At 27.5% G+C, this 17421-nt stretch overlaps 1 protein-coding gene across 3 annotated transcripts; it reads left to right on the forward strand.

The window, feature by feature from the left end:
• The first annotated feature begins 224 nt into the window (after positions 1-224).
• Positions 225-17171, forward strand: LOC129960343 (targeting protein for Xklp2-like). Of its 3 annotated transcripts, none has more exons than XM_056073721.1 (12): positions 225-396; positions 1767-1809; positions 2511-2621; positions 5265-5508; positions 5584-5734; positions 6722-6851; positions 9224-9434; positions 10298-10402; positions 11300-11494; positions 11732-11863; positions 14661-14760; positions 16744-17171. In XM_056073721.1, exons 1-12 carry the CDS (start codon positions 330-332, stop codon positions 17034-17036), a joined length of 1782 nt encoding a protein of 593 aa, XP_055929696.1. In that variant the 5' UTR covers positions 225-329; the 3' UTR covers positions 17037-17171. The 3 variants fall into 3 exon arrangements, with proteins under 3 accessions (XP_055929696.1, XP_055929703.1, XP_055929712.1); XM_056073728.1 differs by having other exon boundaries at positions 16747-17171; XM_056073737.1 differs by having other exon boundaries at positions 5265-5496.
• Positions 17172-17421: the final 250 nt, after the last annotated feature.

Here is a 17421-nt window from a genome sequence, read left to right on the forward strand (position 1 = left end):
TATCAAAAATTAAGTTATTGAATAAAAGATAAAGAGAAAGAACCAAAAAAGAGCATTCCATATATAATAAACCCTCATGAGAACTAAATAAATCTAAAAATGATTAAAATCTATAAATTAATGGAGTACTAGTGCCTTGTATGCACCATCAAATACTTTTCTGCTTCAGGATAGGTGGAAAAAATCTCGTTAAGTTTAGCTTCTGTCGCTGATTGGCTGTTTCAGAAAAGCAATGAAAATTGAATTGCTTATTTCGTGTTGATAAATTTGATGCTTATTTTTATAAATAAAACGTATGTCTTAGCCGAATAATATCGATATTATCAAAAATGAATACTAGTGACTTCGATTGTCCTCAATATGTGTGTTTCGAAACTTTACAAAGAGAAATGAGAGGTATGTTTGGTAACCATAGTATAAAGGATGTCAAAGAATAGCTTTCTACTTAAAAATACTGTTTTCAGGCATAACGATATTCAATCACGTTAAATTTTTTTATTATTTTTCTTTGTTATAAGTATAAGGACGGCATTAAGCTAGCAGGAATTTAGTAACATGATTATTATTTTGCATCCCTATATTATTTATTTATAATATTAAGAAATATTCGGTTGAATTAAAACAATGTTTAATAATTATTTTTAGTAATTTATAAATGTTGCTTTCATGATATATGAAAAAAAAAATCTATAAAATATTGCTACTTTGAACTAATTGTCTTATTGAATATATATAATTCAATAGTACGATTTCTTTTTATTTCTGTTTCTATACTGTGCTATTATTGTCTGCACAGTCATTTCTCTCATTAATCTTTCTGTCTTTCTACAAGAGTACGCCTGACTTCTTAATTTGAATTTTAAAATGTTCCTGAGAAAACAGAAAACTTCAAGTTGTATACTTTTGAGCTAAATCAGGATCTTTCTCTTTCATTTTTAGTGAGAAGGTATCCAACATATATTTTAATGCTTTTTTTCTTATATAGATTTCTGATTATCATCCAGTAGGGAATATATTCACAGTTTAAAAATTACTATAATTATAGTTAAATTTATATTAGAATGGCAATTTGTTGGTAAAAAAATAAGAAGAAAAAAACTGCACAAAGTGTAAACTTTGGGTAAACAGATGCTTGTTTTTGTATAAGTGAGGACATTCTCATAGGATTGCAATGTTAATTGGATTTTGGTACTACATTTGGTTAATTTTGCCTGTCTTACCATTAGTTAAAAAGTACTTGTTTATATAATGTATGTATATTGTCTAACAGAATTAGTAAATAGTCAGCTATTGGTAGCAACTTTTTTATTTACTTTTACTCAAAGTTTTATTCAAATCGTTTTGTATTCATTTTTTTATTTGTACCTTGTATTTTATAATTATTTGTTCTATTGATAATAAAGTAAAAAGATACTCTAAATTAGTTGGATAATCTTTTTCTCATGCTTTATTACTACTAAAAAGTGTTTATAACATTTCTTTACTAATTGTTTTAAATATCAAACATAAAAATATCTTTTGAATCTACAAAATTTAAACTTTATATATGTAAATTGTCTTAAATGTCTTGTAACTCATAAAATTTTTAAACAATATGTTTATTAATCACTTTAAAATGTTGATTATATTTTTAAGTATGGAATAAATTACCAGTTGAAATATTTATCTATATTTCTTTGTAAAATTAAATTTATATTTAGGTAAATACATAAAAGTAAATTTTTAAAAATAGATACTGTTTCACAGGAGTAATTTATTTATTTCAGATTCATCAACATTATCAATGGATTCTTTAGATGAAGTGAATCAGTATGTATAAAAAAAAATTTACATGATTTTACACTAAAAGAAGTTTAAGTGCATGTTGTATAAAGTTTTCTACTTTAACTTGGTAATAAAAACTGAATTAATAAATATTATAGACAAGTTTTAATACATAAAAATATGCTTTTAAAGTGATGTACATAAACGCTTGATATAAATTTAATTTATGTATAAATGCTTTATTTATTAGCTCTTCTAAGAGCTAATAAATAAAGCATTTATAAATAAGCTTTTTGAATTATTCATTGTATAATTTAAATGCAGGTAATTCATGTTTCTTAAAATTCTCTAGGCATTCCTGAGATTTGATTGAATTTAAAAACAAATTGTTTGTTTTGTTTAAAAATTAATTTTTTAGACCTTAAGTCTGTTTGATTAAAATAATTAGATACTTAAAGAGTTATTCCCAATAGACAATTCATTTTAAACTTGGTGGTTTTTATTGAAAAATGCTCATAAAAATTAGTTTTTATCTATCAGAATAGCCAAATTGTGCTTCTTTGCTGAAATACCCTGTGTCAAAAATTTTAATGAATGAATTCTGATTTTCACAAGTTTTATAGTAAAAAATAATGCAGCATAATCATATTTGATTTGATTGTATATTACCTAGCAGTAATTAATAATCATACTTTATATGGTAAGTGATCAAGACTTTATTTCAGATGTTTATTTCTTTATTTTAGTCACCAAAATGATTCTTTGTTATCTGGTGATCTCTCACACTCAATTTCGGATACTCTTCTTTCTAATTATACTGAAAGCTCTAATTCTATGGACATCGGAGATAGCAACAGGTAAACTGTTTATATGTACTGTTTAACTGTTTAAAAAAAATTATCTAAAGTTTTAATTTGAAGTGTATGCTGAATCTTAAAAAGATACATTTGTTCTGTAATGTTCTGGTGTTTTTAGTGTGCTTATATATACCAAATTCTACTCTTTTTTTCTTTTTTTTCACCCTTTTAATTGTGTAATTTTTCTTTTTCCAATGACACAAATTAATGAAATAAAGTTGTAAAAATATTCTTAAAGTGCTTTTAACATAAGGTGACCATTTTTTTTTAACCTGAAACCAGGACAACATGAATTTTGACCAGTCACGCCCAAATTTTATAAATTTTTATCAAAAATTCACCCAACGGCCAACCTGTTTAACTAAGTAAATTTAAAAAAATTTTTAGATATCAAAAAATGTTGCGTTTATTTAAACACAAGAAATGTGAAAACTAAAATTTGATTTTACAATATAAAAATAAAACATAATAAACATAAAACAACATGATAAGCCATACCTAATATAATAACATAATAAAACATAAGGAGTTATTTAATTTTGTTTGTTTTTTTATATTTTTCTGAGGAATGAATTGCTTTTAACAAATTTTTGTTTTCCTGTATATTTTCATAGAATTCCATACAGGTTAACAATCAACAAGGATTGCGACACCTGACGATATCACATGGAATTATCAGGGTTGCCAGTTCTAATTTTATTATTTTTATTTTATTACTTCTTTTGTTTTAATGTTTTCTAATCTAAAACCAGTACTTTTCGTGTACTGGTTTTGTTTAATGACTAACCAGGACTTATGCCCTGAAAACCAGTACTGTACTGGTAAAATCAGTACGAATGGTCACCTTATTTTAACAGGATGTCTACTATTTGGAAATTTTTAACATTTTACTATATATATATATATATATATATATATATATTAGAATTGATCATAGTTTTACTGTAGTATGGGGGGTGATAATTTTTTTCAATTATTGTATGCTTTTTCTGAGAAATTTCTAGCTTGACAGTACAATTTCTGATTTTAAATTAAAGCCATAGTTTCAAGTTAACATCACCCATGTTTATGAAAAATGTGATTTCCTGCATAGGTATATAAATCCAAAGACACTGAACATTCTTGATTTATACATTTAATTAAGAACTATTTCTTTCTTTGATTCTCAGGAGAAAGACATCTGACCTGCAACCTCATACAAATTAATCAAGATGCATAACATCATTAAAAGTCCTTATATAAGGTTATTAAAAGTGCTTAATTCCTTTTTAATTCAAAACAATAGCAAGCTAGATATGCCTGATTATGGACTGTACTTTATTTACTGTATCGGATCTTTTAATGTTTAGCAGATTTAAATTAATGTTTACAGAAAAAGAAATTTCCCTTATAATTAGAAATTGCTGAATTTGAGTAGAAAGCTAGTATGCTTGTTCAACAAGCCAGAAATTTTTCTCTACTAATGAATCTAATGGGAAAATATTGAATGAATTGGAAGTGTTTGGAAAAATCTCTAAAAAGAAACAACCTTTTATTTACATGTTTAATAAAACTAGCATTATTTTTATATTCTAAATTTGTTTAGTTATATTCTAAACCGTTTTTCGGGGAACCATAATATTAATGAAGTAGAACTAGTAACATTTTTTTTAATATTACCAATTGTAGTGTTATTAAGTAATTTATGATATGTGATGAGTTTCTTTTAATAAGATTTTCATCCTTCATTTCTAAAGTCTAGAAGTCTCTCTTCCTTGTCTAAAAACAACAATTTCATTTATATTGCAGAATATATATGTTAAAATACTAAAGTTTTGTTTGGAAAATTCAGGGGTGTTTGTGCTCCGGGGAAACCCCGGAATTCCGGGGATTTTGAACTTTGATACCCGGAAATTCCGGAAATCGTCGTTCAAAAGGAAGTAGGAATAATAATGAATTATTTATTTTGATCTGGGTAATTTTGTTTGCTTTGAAAGCAGAAAACGCAAGGTCAGTGTGTGTGGTGAAAACTTTTCCTTTCTTTCTCCAAAGGCAGTGATAATGCGTGAAAAGGGGGAAAAAAACTTCTTTTTTGTTCTTTCCTTATTGCGAGTTATGACTCATTCCCCCGGTTCTCGGACATTTTCTTCTGGATTCTTTTCGGCAAGTAGGCGCGGCAGAAAAAAAAGGGAGAGACTTCGTTCGACCAGATGTGCGATCACGTGACCTGGGTTCAAAGGTCTTAATTTTGCAAAAAAAGTAATTCATTGAACTTTTATAATTAGGTCATTCAATACTTCATAATCGTAATTTTTCATTTCTCCCCCCCCCCCCCCCCCTTGTCCAAAATGTCGGTAGTAAGTCCGTAAAAGTTTCAGGGGATTTTTTGGGGTCCCACAAACACCCCTGAAAATTTTATTAAAAAATATTGAAAAACTGGGCAAAAGAAAAATTGCAGTTTAAGATATTCATTTAATTTTTTTTTTATTTTCCATTTTAATAATTATTTTTGTGTTTTGTAATTTTTTATAATCAGTTTTGAAGTTAAAAAAAAAGGTTTAAAATCAAGATTTCTCTTTCACCGTACCTTTCACTTGTAGCTTCTTGTAGTGCTTATGTTTTTCCAAATCTGTAAACAAAAATTTAATGCAATTTCTTTTGCAGTTTGCTCCATGACATTGGGTCAAATGAAAAAGAAAACTTCCATGTAAATCAATCCAAGAAAGTAATAATTAAAACGAAATCAAAAGCACCTAAAACAACCCAACCCAGACCTTTCCAATTTGAAACAGACAATCGTATAAAGAGTAAACCTACTAATACTGGCTCCAATTATGATGAAAAAGATTTTGCATCAAAGTTGAGACAGAATACAAATACCAGCAGCCAGTCAACTGTAAGTACTATGGTATGCATGATTAACTTCTTTTTTTTTCCCCCAAATTCAATTGAAGTATATTTTCAATGCATATTTTTATTCTAGAAAAATCGAGTGACTAAGGTAAAGCCATTCAATCTGACAGTGCCTTCAAAAAGAAAACTTGAAGAAGATACTGAGTATATTCCATTAGCTGAACAAATTTCAGCTTTTCACCAGAAAGTCCCTGAACGCTATCAAACAACTTCTCAAAAAGGTATTCTTTATTTTTTAAAGTGAAAACTGTAGAGTAGTTTATCGAATAAGGGGCATTATTTTCTATATGACACACTTGTTTTAGTATGTTTAATATCATTTCATTCGGTTTTTATAGACAAAAAAAAAAGTATTATAATGGCCAAAAAAATTGTTCTTGAGATTGACATATCTTTATGTTTAAAACCTCCATTACACAACTATTACTGATTCTTATATGCATAATGATAAGAATATATGTATATGTTTTACCTGTGCGTATATAAGTACAATAACTGAAAATTTAAATAAGCTAGATGAAAGTTGATGAATTGTTTTTACAACAAAAATCTGTATCTCTCATAATTTACCATTCCAGAAAATCTGTCTGTCTGCTACACAACAGGATAACTTAAACATGAATAGGGATAAATTTTAATACAATCATAAAATACAACAATAAATAAGATTATCAAATGAGGGATTATCTGTTCTTCAATGTGTATGAAAATACAAATCAGAATGACTTAGAAAAGTAAAATTTGGTGAGTCACAGAGATACAGATGGAAATTTAGAATATTCCATTTTTGCTTGCAGTATCTTAATAGGTAACAATGAACATATAATATACTGTGTGGGCAATAAGTCTTCAAGTCAGTTAGTCCTTATTTAAATTAGATGCCTTCATAGATAATTAAACCTTTTGTGGGTTAACTGTTTTTGCACGTATTTGTGTTTTTCTGTAAGAATAATTATAAATTATGTGTTGAAAATTTCAATTTTAAAAATAACTACCACTATATTACAAACAATAATAAAAAGACCATACATTTCTCTTTTATATATATTTCTTTATTCATCAATTTAGTCTGAAAATTGTCTTTATTGTTGATAAATTGTTTTAATATCATTGCACATATAATGGTATTAAAGCAATCTTTTTCATTTGACCAGGCAAGTTTTTCTTAATTTAAATTTTGTCATAATGCTGACTTTTATTTTTTTAAGAGTTTCAACCACAAGAGCACTGGGAACCACCTCCTCTTCAAGCCAGATCACCGAAATTGCAGGCTGTTAAACGTCAACGTGTAGTAACTGCTATCAGCCGTGAAGAACAGGAGCTAAAAGAAATTAAAGAGTAAAAAGAATATAAATCTTTTGTTTGTTGAGAAAAATTCGTTTACAATGTCTACTGCCACTAAACAAAAACAAAAAAGTAGGAAATTTTTATAATACAGTTAATTTTGAAATGACGGTTTTGGGTGATCAGGTGCTCAAATAATACTAGATGTTTTGCACTTATAGGGGGGTGTTATTTTTTCCTCCAATTATAAATAACATTTCTATTATTCAGGTTAAGGAGGGAAGGGGTTCTTCTAATCTAAAAATCAATGTTATTGAAAACTAAACTCAATTCGTATATCAGATATACTTTTAGTTTCAAAGTTTATCTTATGCTTCAAAGTAACATTAATTATTCTAAAATTGCTTTTGAGATTTGCTTATTAGAAGGTAGTGACTTGCAAGTATATATATATATACTGCATATTGCAGTTTTCATGACTTTAAATTACTTTTTTATAAAATAGGCTGCCATGTTTATTATTTTGCTAGTAGTTCAGTTTAAGATTAGTTAGTAGTTCATCTTGCCTTATCCACAAATTATCTCTGAAGAGTAATTCTGAATAGAGAATTAAAATTTGCTCTCATTAGGTTATACTGAATCATTTAGTATATTTTCTCTAAATCAGGGGTTTCTAGGCTTTTAAACATTAATTAGAATTTTCTTTAGCAACCTCTTTGTTTGCTGTGCGTGGAGGGGTTTTTTTTCCCCCCCATATACAAATGGCACATGTTCTTTCTTAAAAAGGTTTTGTATCAAAAAAGAAAGAAAAAATATGAAGAAAAATTAAATTTATTATTAAGTATAGTTTTGTAAAAAAAAAAAAAAAAAAAATCCTAATGAGCAGTTACATGAAGGTTTTAAGCCCTCATCAAATATTTGCTAATTATAGAAAGATATATGCCCATTCAGGATTTTATCACAATCCAAAGTTCGGAAACCCTTGCTCTAAACTTTTTTTTATGTACAAAAAATATGCAAGATACTATCATTATGCTTGTATAATGTTAGTTTAATAATGCTTATCCATCATGAAAAGTTTATTATAAAAATTGAATGACAGTAAATCCTTCTATATATCTTTTAGTGGGCTGACTTTAAAAAAGCATATAAATGAAAAAACAAATAACAGAAATTTTAAAACATCTTTCCTTGTTATAAATTTAATATTGCTAATGCAAATTCATTTGAAAGTTTATTAAAATAGTCTACTTAGAAATGAAAACAATTATTGAATTTAAGAAAAAAAAATATTTGCAATAGAGGGAGAAAAATTTTACCTTTATTTCATTTTTTGATTATTAACTGTACATTTGTTATTTTATGCACTTGCTGGTAGATATTTAGATATTTTTTTTAATTAATCATTATCTCACCTACTGATTCTCTAAGTATTAAATATGGTGTTATGAATTGATTTCTGTTCATTGAATGCTTTTTCACTTGATCTGACAAAACAAAATAAGTTTGAATATTTTCAATACAAACTATTGCATCTTTAAAAGATAGCGAAATAATTTCAATAATTTCAATTTCTTAATTGTGACTGAATAATTTGGTTTTGATTAAATGAACAATTATAATTAATTCTGAAGTCATAAAATTGATATTATAATTCACATACTCCTTGACAATGATCTATGTTCTCAGGAGATTCTAATATTTTTCAACATCAAACAATGTTTTGTGTTGTATAAATGAAGCATTTTATCATATCATTTGTTATAAATGAATTAGGTCTGTGATGAAATGACATATAAATGTAAATTATGTATACATATAAACAGAGTTGAACTATTCATTAATTTTATGGCATTTTAAGTTGAAAGAACTTGCCATTGTTAAGAATAAAGTTATTTTTCGAAACATTATATTGTAAATTTTATATGATTGTTTAATGTGCGAGTTCTTTTTATGAACAGAGTAGGTTAAAAGAGTTAGCTAATTATTCTACAAATTCTTCCATTTCCAAATTATTAATCTGAGTGATATTTGCAAATATTTTGATTATTATTATGTTATTTGAAATAACTTGCAAGTTAATTTTTTTTATTTGTTTAAATTTTGTACTTGATCTTATGCAATTTTCTGTTGAACTTTCCATTTTTGCATTGTGAAACTTGATATGAATCCATTGTTAAATCTTCTTATCTCTACTTATAACCTTGGTGTAATTTTGTTTATTATTCTTCTCTAATAGTTGATAGATTTTCTGCTGATTGAACCCATGATTGATCTTAGGATTTCTTATTTCCCTCTTAATGTATAAAGAAATTATCTCTGCTAAGAAAACTCTAAATAACTTTTTTTGAATTCATAAATCAACTCCTATTAAAAAATAAATCATTATACTAAAAATAATAACATGTTATATTTTTCTCTTATAGGTACGAATTTCATGCCCGACCTGTGGATCCTAAAATATACAAAGGTCCTTCAAAAGTTAAAGTTCAACCTAAAACTAAACTTGCAACAAAGGGAAAAAATATTCGTTTGAGAACTGCACAACGAGCAGCTTTGCAACGTCGTATGTCCTCTGAAAAAAAGTATGAATTTAAAGCTCGACCAGTTCCAAAGGACATTTTAAATGGCCCAACTGTAAGTGCTAAAGAAAATTTTTATGCTTATATCTGATATGAACCTCCCTTTTTAATAAACTAGTCACTTTTGTTTCAATTTGCTTTGAATTTTTAACTTGTAAACATGTGAATTGTTTATTTTTTAATAAATTTTTTTATATAAAAATATATGTATGAGGATGAATGTGTTTTTATGTATTTACTAAATTAATATTGTGGGACATCTATATTTGTATACAATTATATTTAAGCTTAATACATAGTGGCAACACTGTCAAATTAATTTTTTAAAAAAACTTTTACTAAATTGAATTTAATGTTCTTTGATTTTATATTCAGAATTTTAATTTCAAAAATGTGATCAAATCCTAAAAAGATAATTTTACACAATATGATGTTGAAAGTACAAAGCAGGAATTGTTAATTTGTAAATGAGAGAGGAAGAAAAAAAAGAACATATTATCATACTTTAATTGCATGCAATATTTTTTGTAAACTTGCATACAACGTCTTTTGAATTGATAGTTTGAAAATCAATTTATCTTAATTTCATCACTTCTTTTTATTTCAGAGTTTATAAATTTAACTCCTAACATTTGAAACTATAGTGAGGAGAACATTTAAGATTATATTTTTACATGTCAGGCATTTAACATCATAGCATGTTTACAAAAATGAGATCTGATCAAATTTTAAGATCAGTAGCAGAGTTATTTATTGTCAGTGTATAAATTATTTCTGGAAATAAATGCATCATAAAAGCTATTTTTAATTTATATATTTTTCCTGTTTCAAATAATTTTTATTCATTTTAATTAAATGATTCATGTATTTTAAGAATAAAATCGCGAATTATTTTATATTGAGATATTTTCTTTTTAGGGTCTGAAAGAGAAACCTGTTATTCCTATAACAGAAGCTAAAGCTCCAGCATTTCAAACAGATAATAGACTACAAAAAAGGAAAATAATGGAGCAAGAGAAAAAAGTAAATATTTATTTGTTTTAAAATAAATACATTAAAATTTCTCTTTTGTTCATTTTGATAAATACCTTCATTATTTTATGTCTTAAAAATGAATTTTTTTTCTCCCAATTCCTTAAAGCTGGCCATTGGTGGTGTAAATTTTTCCAACTTTATTTTTATTCCTAGTAACTTGCAATTATAAAATTGGATTAGTAGAGTTCTTGAATATTTTACTGAACTTAGAGCTCTGTAAAAATTGATTGTTCATTGGGACTTAGAAAAATAGTCGAAATGTGTATCCATTATTTTTTTAGAAAAGAAACTAAATCTGTTTTGTGGAATATTTTTGCTCAAGGAACCAACTGAAAAAGGGCATTGATACGAGAATATGGCCAATAATCAATCTTTCAAGAATCTTGTATTGAATATGGTATTTCTTCAAGTACCAACAATCACTGCTTGCATTTCCATCTTACTAACATAATTTTGATCTGCTTTTGGTATTATATCTATCTACAAACATAATTATTCCAACCCGGGACTTAAATAAAAAAAAATGTTAATTTCTGTGAAATTTAGATGAAATCTTAAGGGACCATCTGATCATAATCCAACAAATTTTTAAAATAAAATTTGGTATGTGAAATTTATTACTAGAATATAGATTAGTATTAAATTTTAGATTGAATTGGTTGAATCTGTTGTTCTGTATATAAATGCAATAACTCAAGAAAGCAATAAAACAGGTGAATAAAATTTGGGATGGAGCTATGTCAAATTTTGGACCCTGTTGAACTAAAGGGAGATTTTTTACATTTCTGTTCGTCTTTATACTACGATTCACAAAGTACTACACAGAAAAATTAAGAAGTGAATACTCCCATTGATTTAATTTGATAATTGCTTCTTATCTCACAGGTACAAGAGGAAGAAAAGGAACTCTTGCAGAAAAAAAATCTTTCAAAGCATCAGACATCTGTTGTAAAAGCACCTCCAGCACCATATATACCTAAACGTACTGAGGTACAGCCTTTTAGTTTTGATAAAGCTGACAGAGAGAGATTTTCAAGAAAAGAAAAGAAAATTCAAGAGGAATTAGAAGAACAGAGTAAAGTAAGTTTTTGCTACATCGGGGATGCTATTTCGGGATGGCATCTATTCTTAAAAATTATTTTACAGAATAAAATCTATCCTCTTGTTTTAATTCAATATAACATATTTTGTATTGGCAAAGATATAATTACTATAAATGTTATTTTCCTACAAAATGCTTACTTTCAGTAGCTCACATAAGTTTTAAAATATAGAGATAATTAAATTTGATTATTGACCTTTCTTTTTCCTGTGTAGCCTTTTGTTTTCCGTGCACAAATGATGCCTGTTCCAGAACCATCTGCTTTGCCAGCAGTTCCAAGAAGGCCACCAACTCAGCCTGAACCTTTTAAATTTGAGTTGGAGCACAGATGTGCAAAGCACGATAGCGTAAGTTTGATACTCTTAAATGTATTGTGATCAGAAATAGTTATTAGTTGCGTTAACAATTACTGCTAAAGTTGGGTGTTTTGACTATTTTTAAAATTGCAAATAAATCTTTGTTAAAAAGTTTTTTAAAACAAACTTTTATTAGTGCACTAAAAGTGACTATTTTGTCAAAAATATGGATGTCGAAGTATGAAATCATGAGGCATTGATAGAAATATTCTTATAGAGTTATTTTAATCTCATTTATAAAACTGATGGCCATGAAGTACTGTGAAGAAATTCTATTCAGCCTAATGTAATTAAATTTGTTTTGTAAGCTAGTCTGATCGTGAAATTTCAATTTGTGTAAAAGAAGGAAAAAAATGTTCCAATTTCTGCATCCAACTGTAATATGTTTGCCAAACAAGCTGTTGATTTTGTCATCTGATTAAATTATAGAAATCACATTTTCTCTTACAAGCTTATTTTACCATAGTCTATTCACTGTCTATATGGTTCACCATAGTCTATTTACAAAGTCTATATGGTTCAAACATATAGTTCAGTGAATAGACTTTTCAAGTGTTTTAAAGAATATGTTTTTTGGACTGTACGTTCTTGTGCACTTCAGTGTTCACTTGTCTGATTTGCAGTTTTAAATGGCTGGATTAACAATGTTTCCTTTTTAAATCTAATATTTCAGATTACCTTACTTTAAAAAAATCGCAAGAAGTGAGATCTGGACAACGTGATTGTAGTGAATAAAAAAATCTAGGATGTACCTGAAAAGAAATGCAAGACTAATTATCCATTTATCTGTAAAATGTATGCATTTTTCATGCAAATTACATTATTTCAAATATGGACAGTGTTGATTCAATAAACAAATGTATAAACAATGCCAAAATACAATTTCAGAAGAAATCGTGATTTCTGTAATTCTTTCAATCATTTAATTTGGCCAACTAACTAGTTCTAGATAAGTTATGAATAAATTGAAATCCCCAAAAAAGGTCATGCTTTGGATACATATGGCTGAACATATTTTCTTACAATTGAGTTTCAAATAACTTGCATTATTTTATAGCTAACAAGTACAATTTAGATTTTAATGAATGTTTAAGAATTTACTTATGATATTTATATTTCATAAATAATTATAAAACTTTTATGGAATTAAATTGATTAATTGCTAATTTATTGAGTTTTGTCAGCAAACACAATATTTTCAGAACTTTATTACATGAAAAAAGGAGGGGGAAAATAAATTGCAAAATTTGATGTATGTGAACAGAAAATGTTATAAGTAAAAGCATATAAAACAATCAGTAACAAATTCAGTTTGTTGCATTCTCAGCTGCATTATCTTATTTGTAATGCTCTTTGTGTTTATGATGACTCATTTTACAGAATTTTTATTTTAATTGATAAGCACTTATGAATATTTTAAAAACATACATATGTATTCTTTTGAAGTTTGGCATTTGGTAAATAAAATATTAATTTTATTATTAAAAGCTTAAAAAGCAAACTATAGTTATTTATATAAAAGTGTGAAAAGAAAGTCATATTATATGCCATTTTTATCCTACCCAGAAGGGAAACTAAAAAAATCCTGCAGATAATATTTTAATTGAATGACATTTACAAATGTTTTTTAACCATATTTCTTTCAAGATAGTAAATTAGTTTTGGGAGAAGGCACAATTGGGAAATTAGTATTGACTTTTCCCATCCATGTACTGTTTTAATCTTCCATTAGCATTGTTCAAGTTTATGAGTTTTTTTTCTTCCAATTAGTTGAGGCTATTTTTCAGTGAACTGGGGCTGATTAATTTTTTTCTTCAGTTACATTAAGCTAATCAGATTGTGAGTTAAAATGTGTGCTTTTCGTATAACATACTAATTGCTACTTTAGCAACTTTGTTTTGATGTGTAAAAGATATTTTGTATAGTTAAATCAATACAAATGTATCCATGCTTTTGTTTCTTTCTATCTATCAAATTTTAAAATTAATTGCATTTAATGAATCATTAGAATATAATATTGTTACAAATCTGTAATTTTGCTACCCGGCCCGAATAGTGTCATCGTAAGAAAGACAATTGTACGATCTGACCTGTGTGTGCTGAGCGGGTGCCGTGTCAATGAACTCAGAGGTTGGCGATTAACTTGGCGATCATTTGACGACTTGGCGTTGAATTTGGCGACTAAATGGATAATACCAGAAAGTTCGAGAAGCTTCACAATCCATCCAGTAATAACGAAGATACATTCAGATACACCCTGATTGGTCAGAAGATTCTAGCCCCGCCTCCCGGTACTATAAAAGACGGGAACTCTGAAACTGCGAAGAAGTGGTGTGGATCGTAAAAAGAGGTGTGTGGTGAGAGTCGGAGTCGCCGACACGTAGAGGTCTTGGAGGATTAGACAGCAAGAAAGGTGCTGAACTATAGCAATTAAATGTGCTGCGCTATTACAATTGATTAGCAGTATTTGTTGTAGAAGAAAAAATTTTGTAACAATATAAAGTATTTCTCATTAATTTCTCAATAATAAATACTTTTGACGTGACTGTTTTGTATTTTAATGATCAAATTGAAATAGGAATTTCTTGTATTCTTCATGTATAGCATATCTTTATTAAAATTATTTTTTGTGATTATTATATCCGTAAATGCATGGTAAATAATTTAAAAAGACATTGCAAGATTGCTAAGAGTTGTTGGAATTGATATGATTGTTTCTTAGGTAGTTTTAATTAAAATAAAGTTAAAATTGCAAGGTAAAAGTTTGATTTTATTATTTTCCCTTCAGTTACATGTTGAAGAACAGCAAATGTCTTTTAAAGCACAACCTGCTGTTGTTTTGAAGAAAAAACCTTTTGTACCTGAAAAGCCACCAAAACCAAATCTAGGTAAGTCACATTTCAATGTAAAGAATAACCCCTGAACTATTTTATATACATCTGCAATTGGTAATTGTTTAGATTTTGTAATTTTTTGCTGTTTCTATTAACTACACTCGCTGCTCCTACACAAAATGTCACCATTATTTATTCTTTAGTAAGTGATGTGGAACCACTTTTCTGCTATCATGAATTAATTAACAGTTCATAAAACCAGACAGAGTGAAAACTATCCGGATTAATTTTGTTCCATCAATTTTTAATTACATTTCTTAAAATCAAGACTTACTTTTTTATTATCAACCATTCTTGTAAACATTTTGATCTACATCCAGAATTTTTTCTAAAGCATGAATTATTTTTAGAAGTGTTGCTTTGTTGAATATCCATTCGCCTGGAGTAGTTGGATAAAATTCAGCAACCAACAACAAACTATCTGCTAACATCATTTCATATAACAAAAATTTCATTTTGTTTTAACAAATACAATTTCATTTAATAACCAGCTACAGATGTAGTTGAAAATATGATAGATCCGTTTTTGAATTGTCATTCTGAAAAAAGAAGTATTCTTTATTCAAATAGGACAAACAATATTTAAATCTAACTTGCCCATAATTCTCTTTTCATTTGAAAACACCATATCATTCCATTGGTGCGAGCTCATAAATATTTTGGGAAAAGATTTTAACACAAATCAATTTGGTTCTCAGAAAGTAGAGATTATTTTATTTTTTGCAACTTCTTATACACAACATCAGTTTTCTATATAATAAAACATTTTTGCTGGTACTTAAAAAATTTGCTTAAACTTTAATTTGTGAAGGTATTTTTTGCCAGCAGCTGGACCTCAGAATCTTTCTTTCTTGCTTTGCAGAAATTCTCTTTTTCTTTCACCTTTGTATGTGTGTGTCTGGTTTTCTAGCATAATTATCAAGATAAATGAGAAAGCAGTTAAACACAGCCTTCAATCTGCCAATTTTTTTGTGCAATTTTAATGCCACTGCAATGAAGATCTTTAAATCTAATATTTTGCCTTCAGTTTCTGATAAGAGTATCCCTTCAACATCAAATTAAAATACATAAAAATAGCAGTCTTGTACCCATAAAACTTGCATGTATTTCCAGGCTCAAAGAAAAAATGCTTTTTCTTCAGGTTGCCATAATTTTACATAACCCTGAAAGTCATTTGATTTTTTTTTTTTATCTTTTTTTCATGACTATCTGTTTTAGCAAATTAGTTATAAAAGAATAACAGTCAACAAATACCTCATTATTAGTTGGAAAAAGTAGTGAAGAAAGTATTTCTTCCTTGCTTGCTGCACATCCATCCATGTCCTATCTGACAAAACTATCAAATTGCAGCAAAATATTCCTAGGAAAAAACAAGGTCTCAAATTTCATCCACATCTGAATCTTGTACACAAAATGAAGTTACTCGTTGTGCCAATGTGACTGATGCTCAAAAGTAAATTATGAAAGGACAATTGAATGAAATGAAATGAAAAATCTGTAAAAAAAACAAAAGGCCAGTAATGTGTCCAAGTTATGCTACAAAAGATCCATTGACCATTAATGAAATGTTTGTTAAAATATGCTTATTTAGAATATTTAAATTAAAGTACTGGCTTTCCTCTTGTATATGTTGTCCTATGTACATACATTTAAATTTGTCTTAACAATTTATTTCTTAGTATGTTTGGAAAAATCATATGCCGTTAATTTCTTTCTTTTATAAATAATTTTAAAATGATTATAAAAGCCAGTAGGACTATAGTTCCAATAATTTTTTCTGTACATTGACTATTTATTTATTTATTGCATGGTTTTCCTTCTCTCTTTCGCTTTTTTGGTCTATCACATTACTGAATTAAGGAAACTTGTAATTTTAATAAAGTATTTTTATAATTTTTCATTCAAGAATCTTTGTAAGCATATATGTTTGCATTCTCATTCCTCCAAATTCATTTTGATCAAAATGTTATCTTTTAGCAGAAATTGAAGAATTCCACTTACATACTGAGAAACGAGCTTCAGAACGCCATCGTTTAGAAGAGATTAAAAAAGCTGAAGAACGTGAAAAAGAGAGGATTCTTCAGGAGCAAAAACGAATTCAAGAAGAACAAGAACGCATGGAACTAATGAAATTGAGGCAGGAACTGGTTCATAAGGCCAATCCAATTCCAGAATACAAACCCGTGGAGATAAAACCCAGTGATAAACCTTTGACCATTCCTATTTCTCCTGAATTCGAGACTGATAAGCGATTGAAAACGAAACACTGATTCTTATGATTTATTTTTGTTTATCAATCATATTTAAATGTATGTTTATTTAACTTTAAAGCTTTTAACATTTTTACCTTTTATTTGCTTAGCTGTAACATTTAGAGTATATTTTAATAAAAGATTATGGCTTAATGTTTCATTAAAATTTTTCTTACTTTTTTGTTATGCAAAAGTATTGTTGAAATAGTACTTGAATGTGTTTGAAATTTAATTTGCAATCATTTGGCACATAATTATTCCTTTATGAAATACAAAACATCAAAAGTGACATTCTAATCTATTAATAGAAGCTTAGTTACATTATCTTAAAATTACTGATTTGAATCTTGGTTCAACTAAAAAATTCCCATCAATCATTTTCTCATATTGATGTGCAATAAAA

Source organism: Argiope bruennichi, chromosome 2 (assembly GCF_947563725.1).
Source record: "Argiope bruennichi chromosome 2, qqArgBrue1.1, whole genome shotgun sequence".
Lineage (NCBI taxonomy): Eukaryota > Metazoa > Arthropoda > Arachnida > Araneae > Araneidae > Argiope > Argiope bruennichi.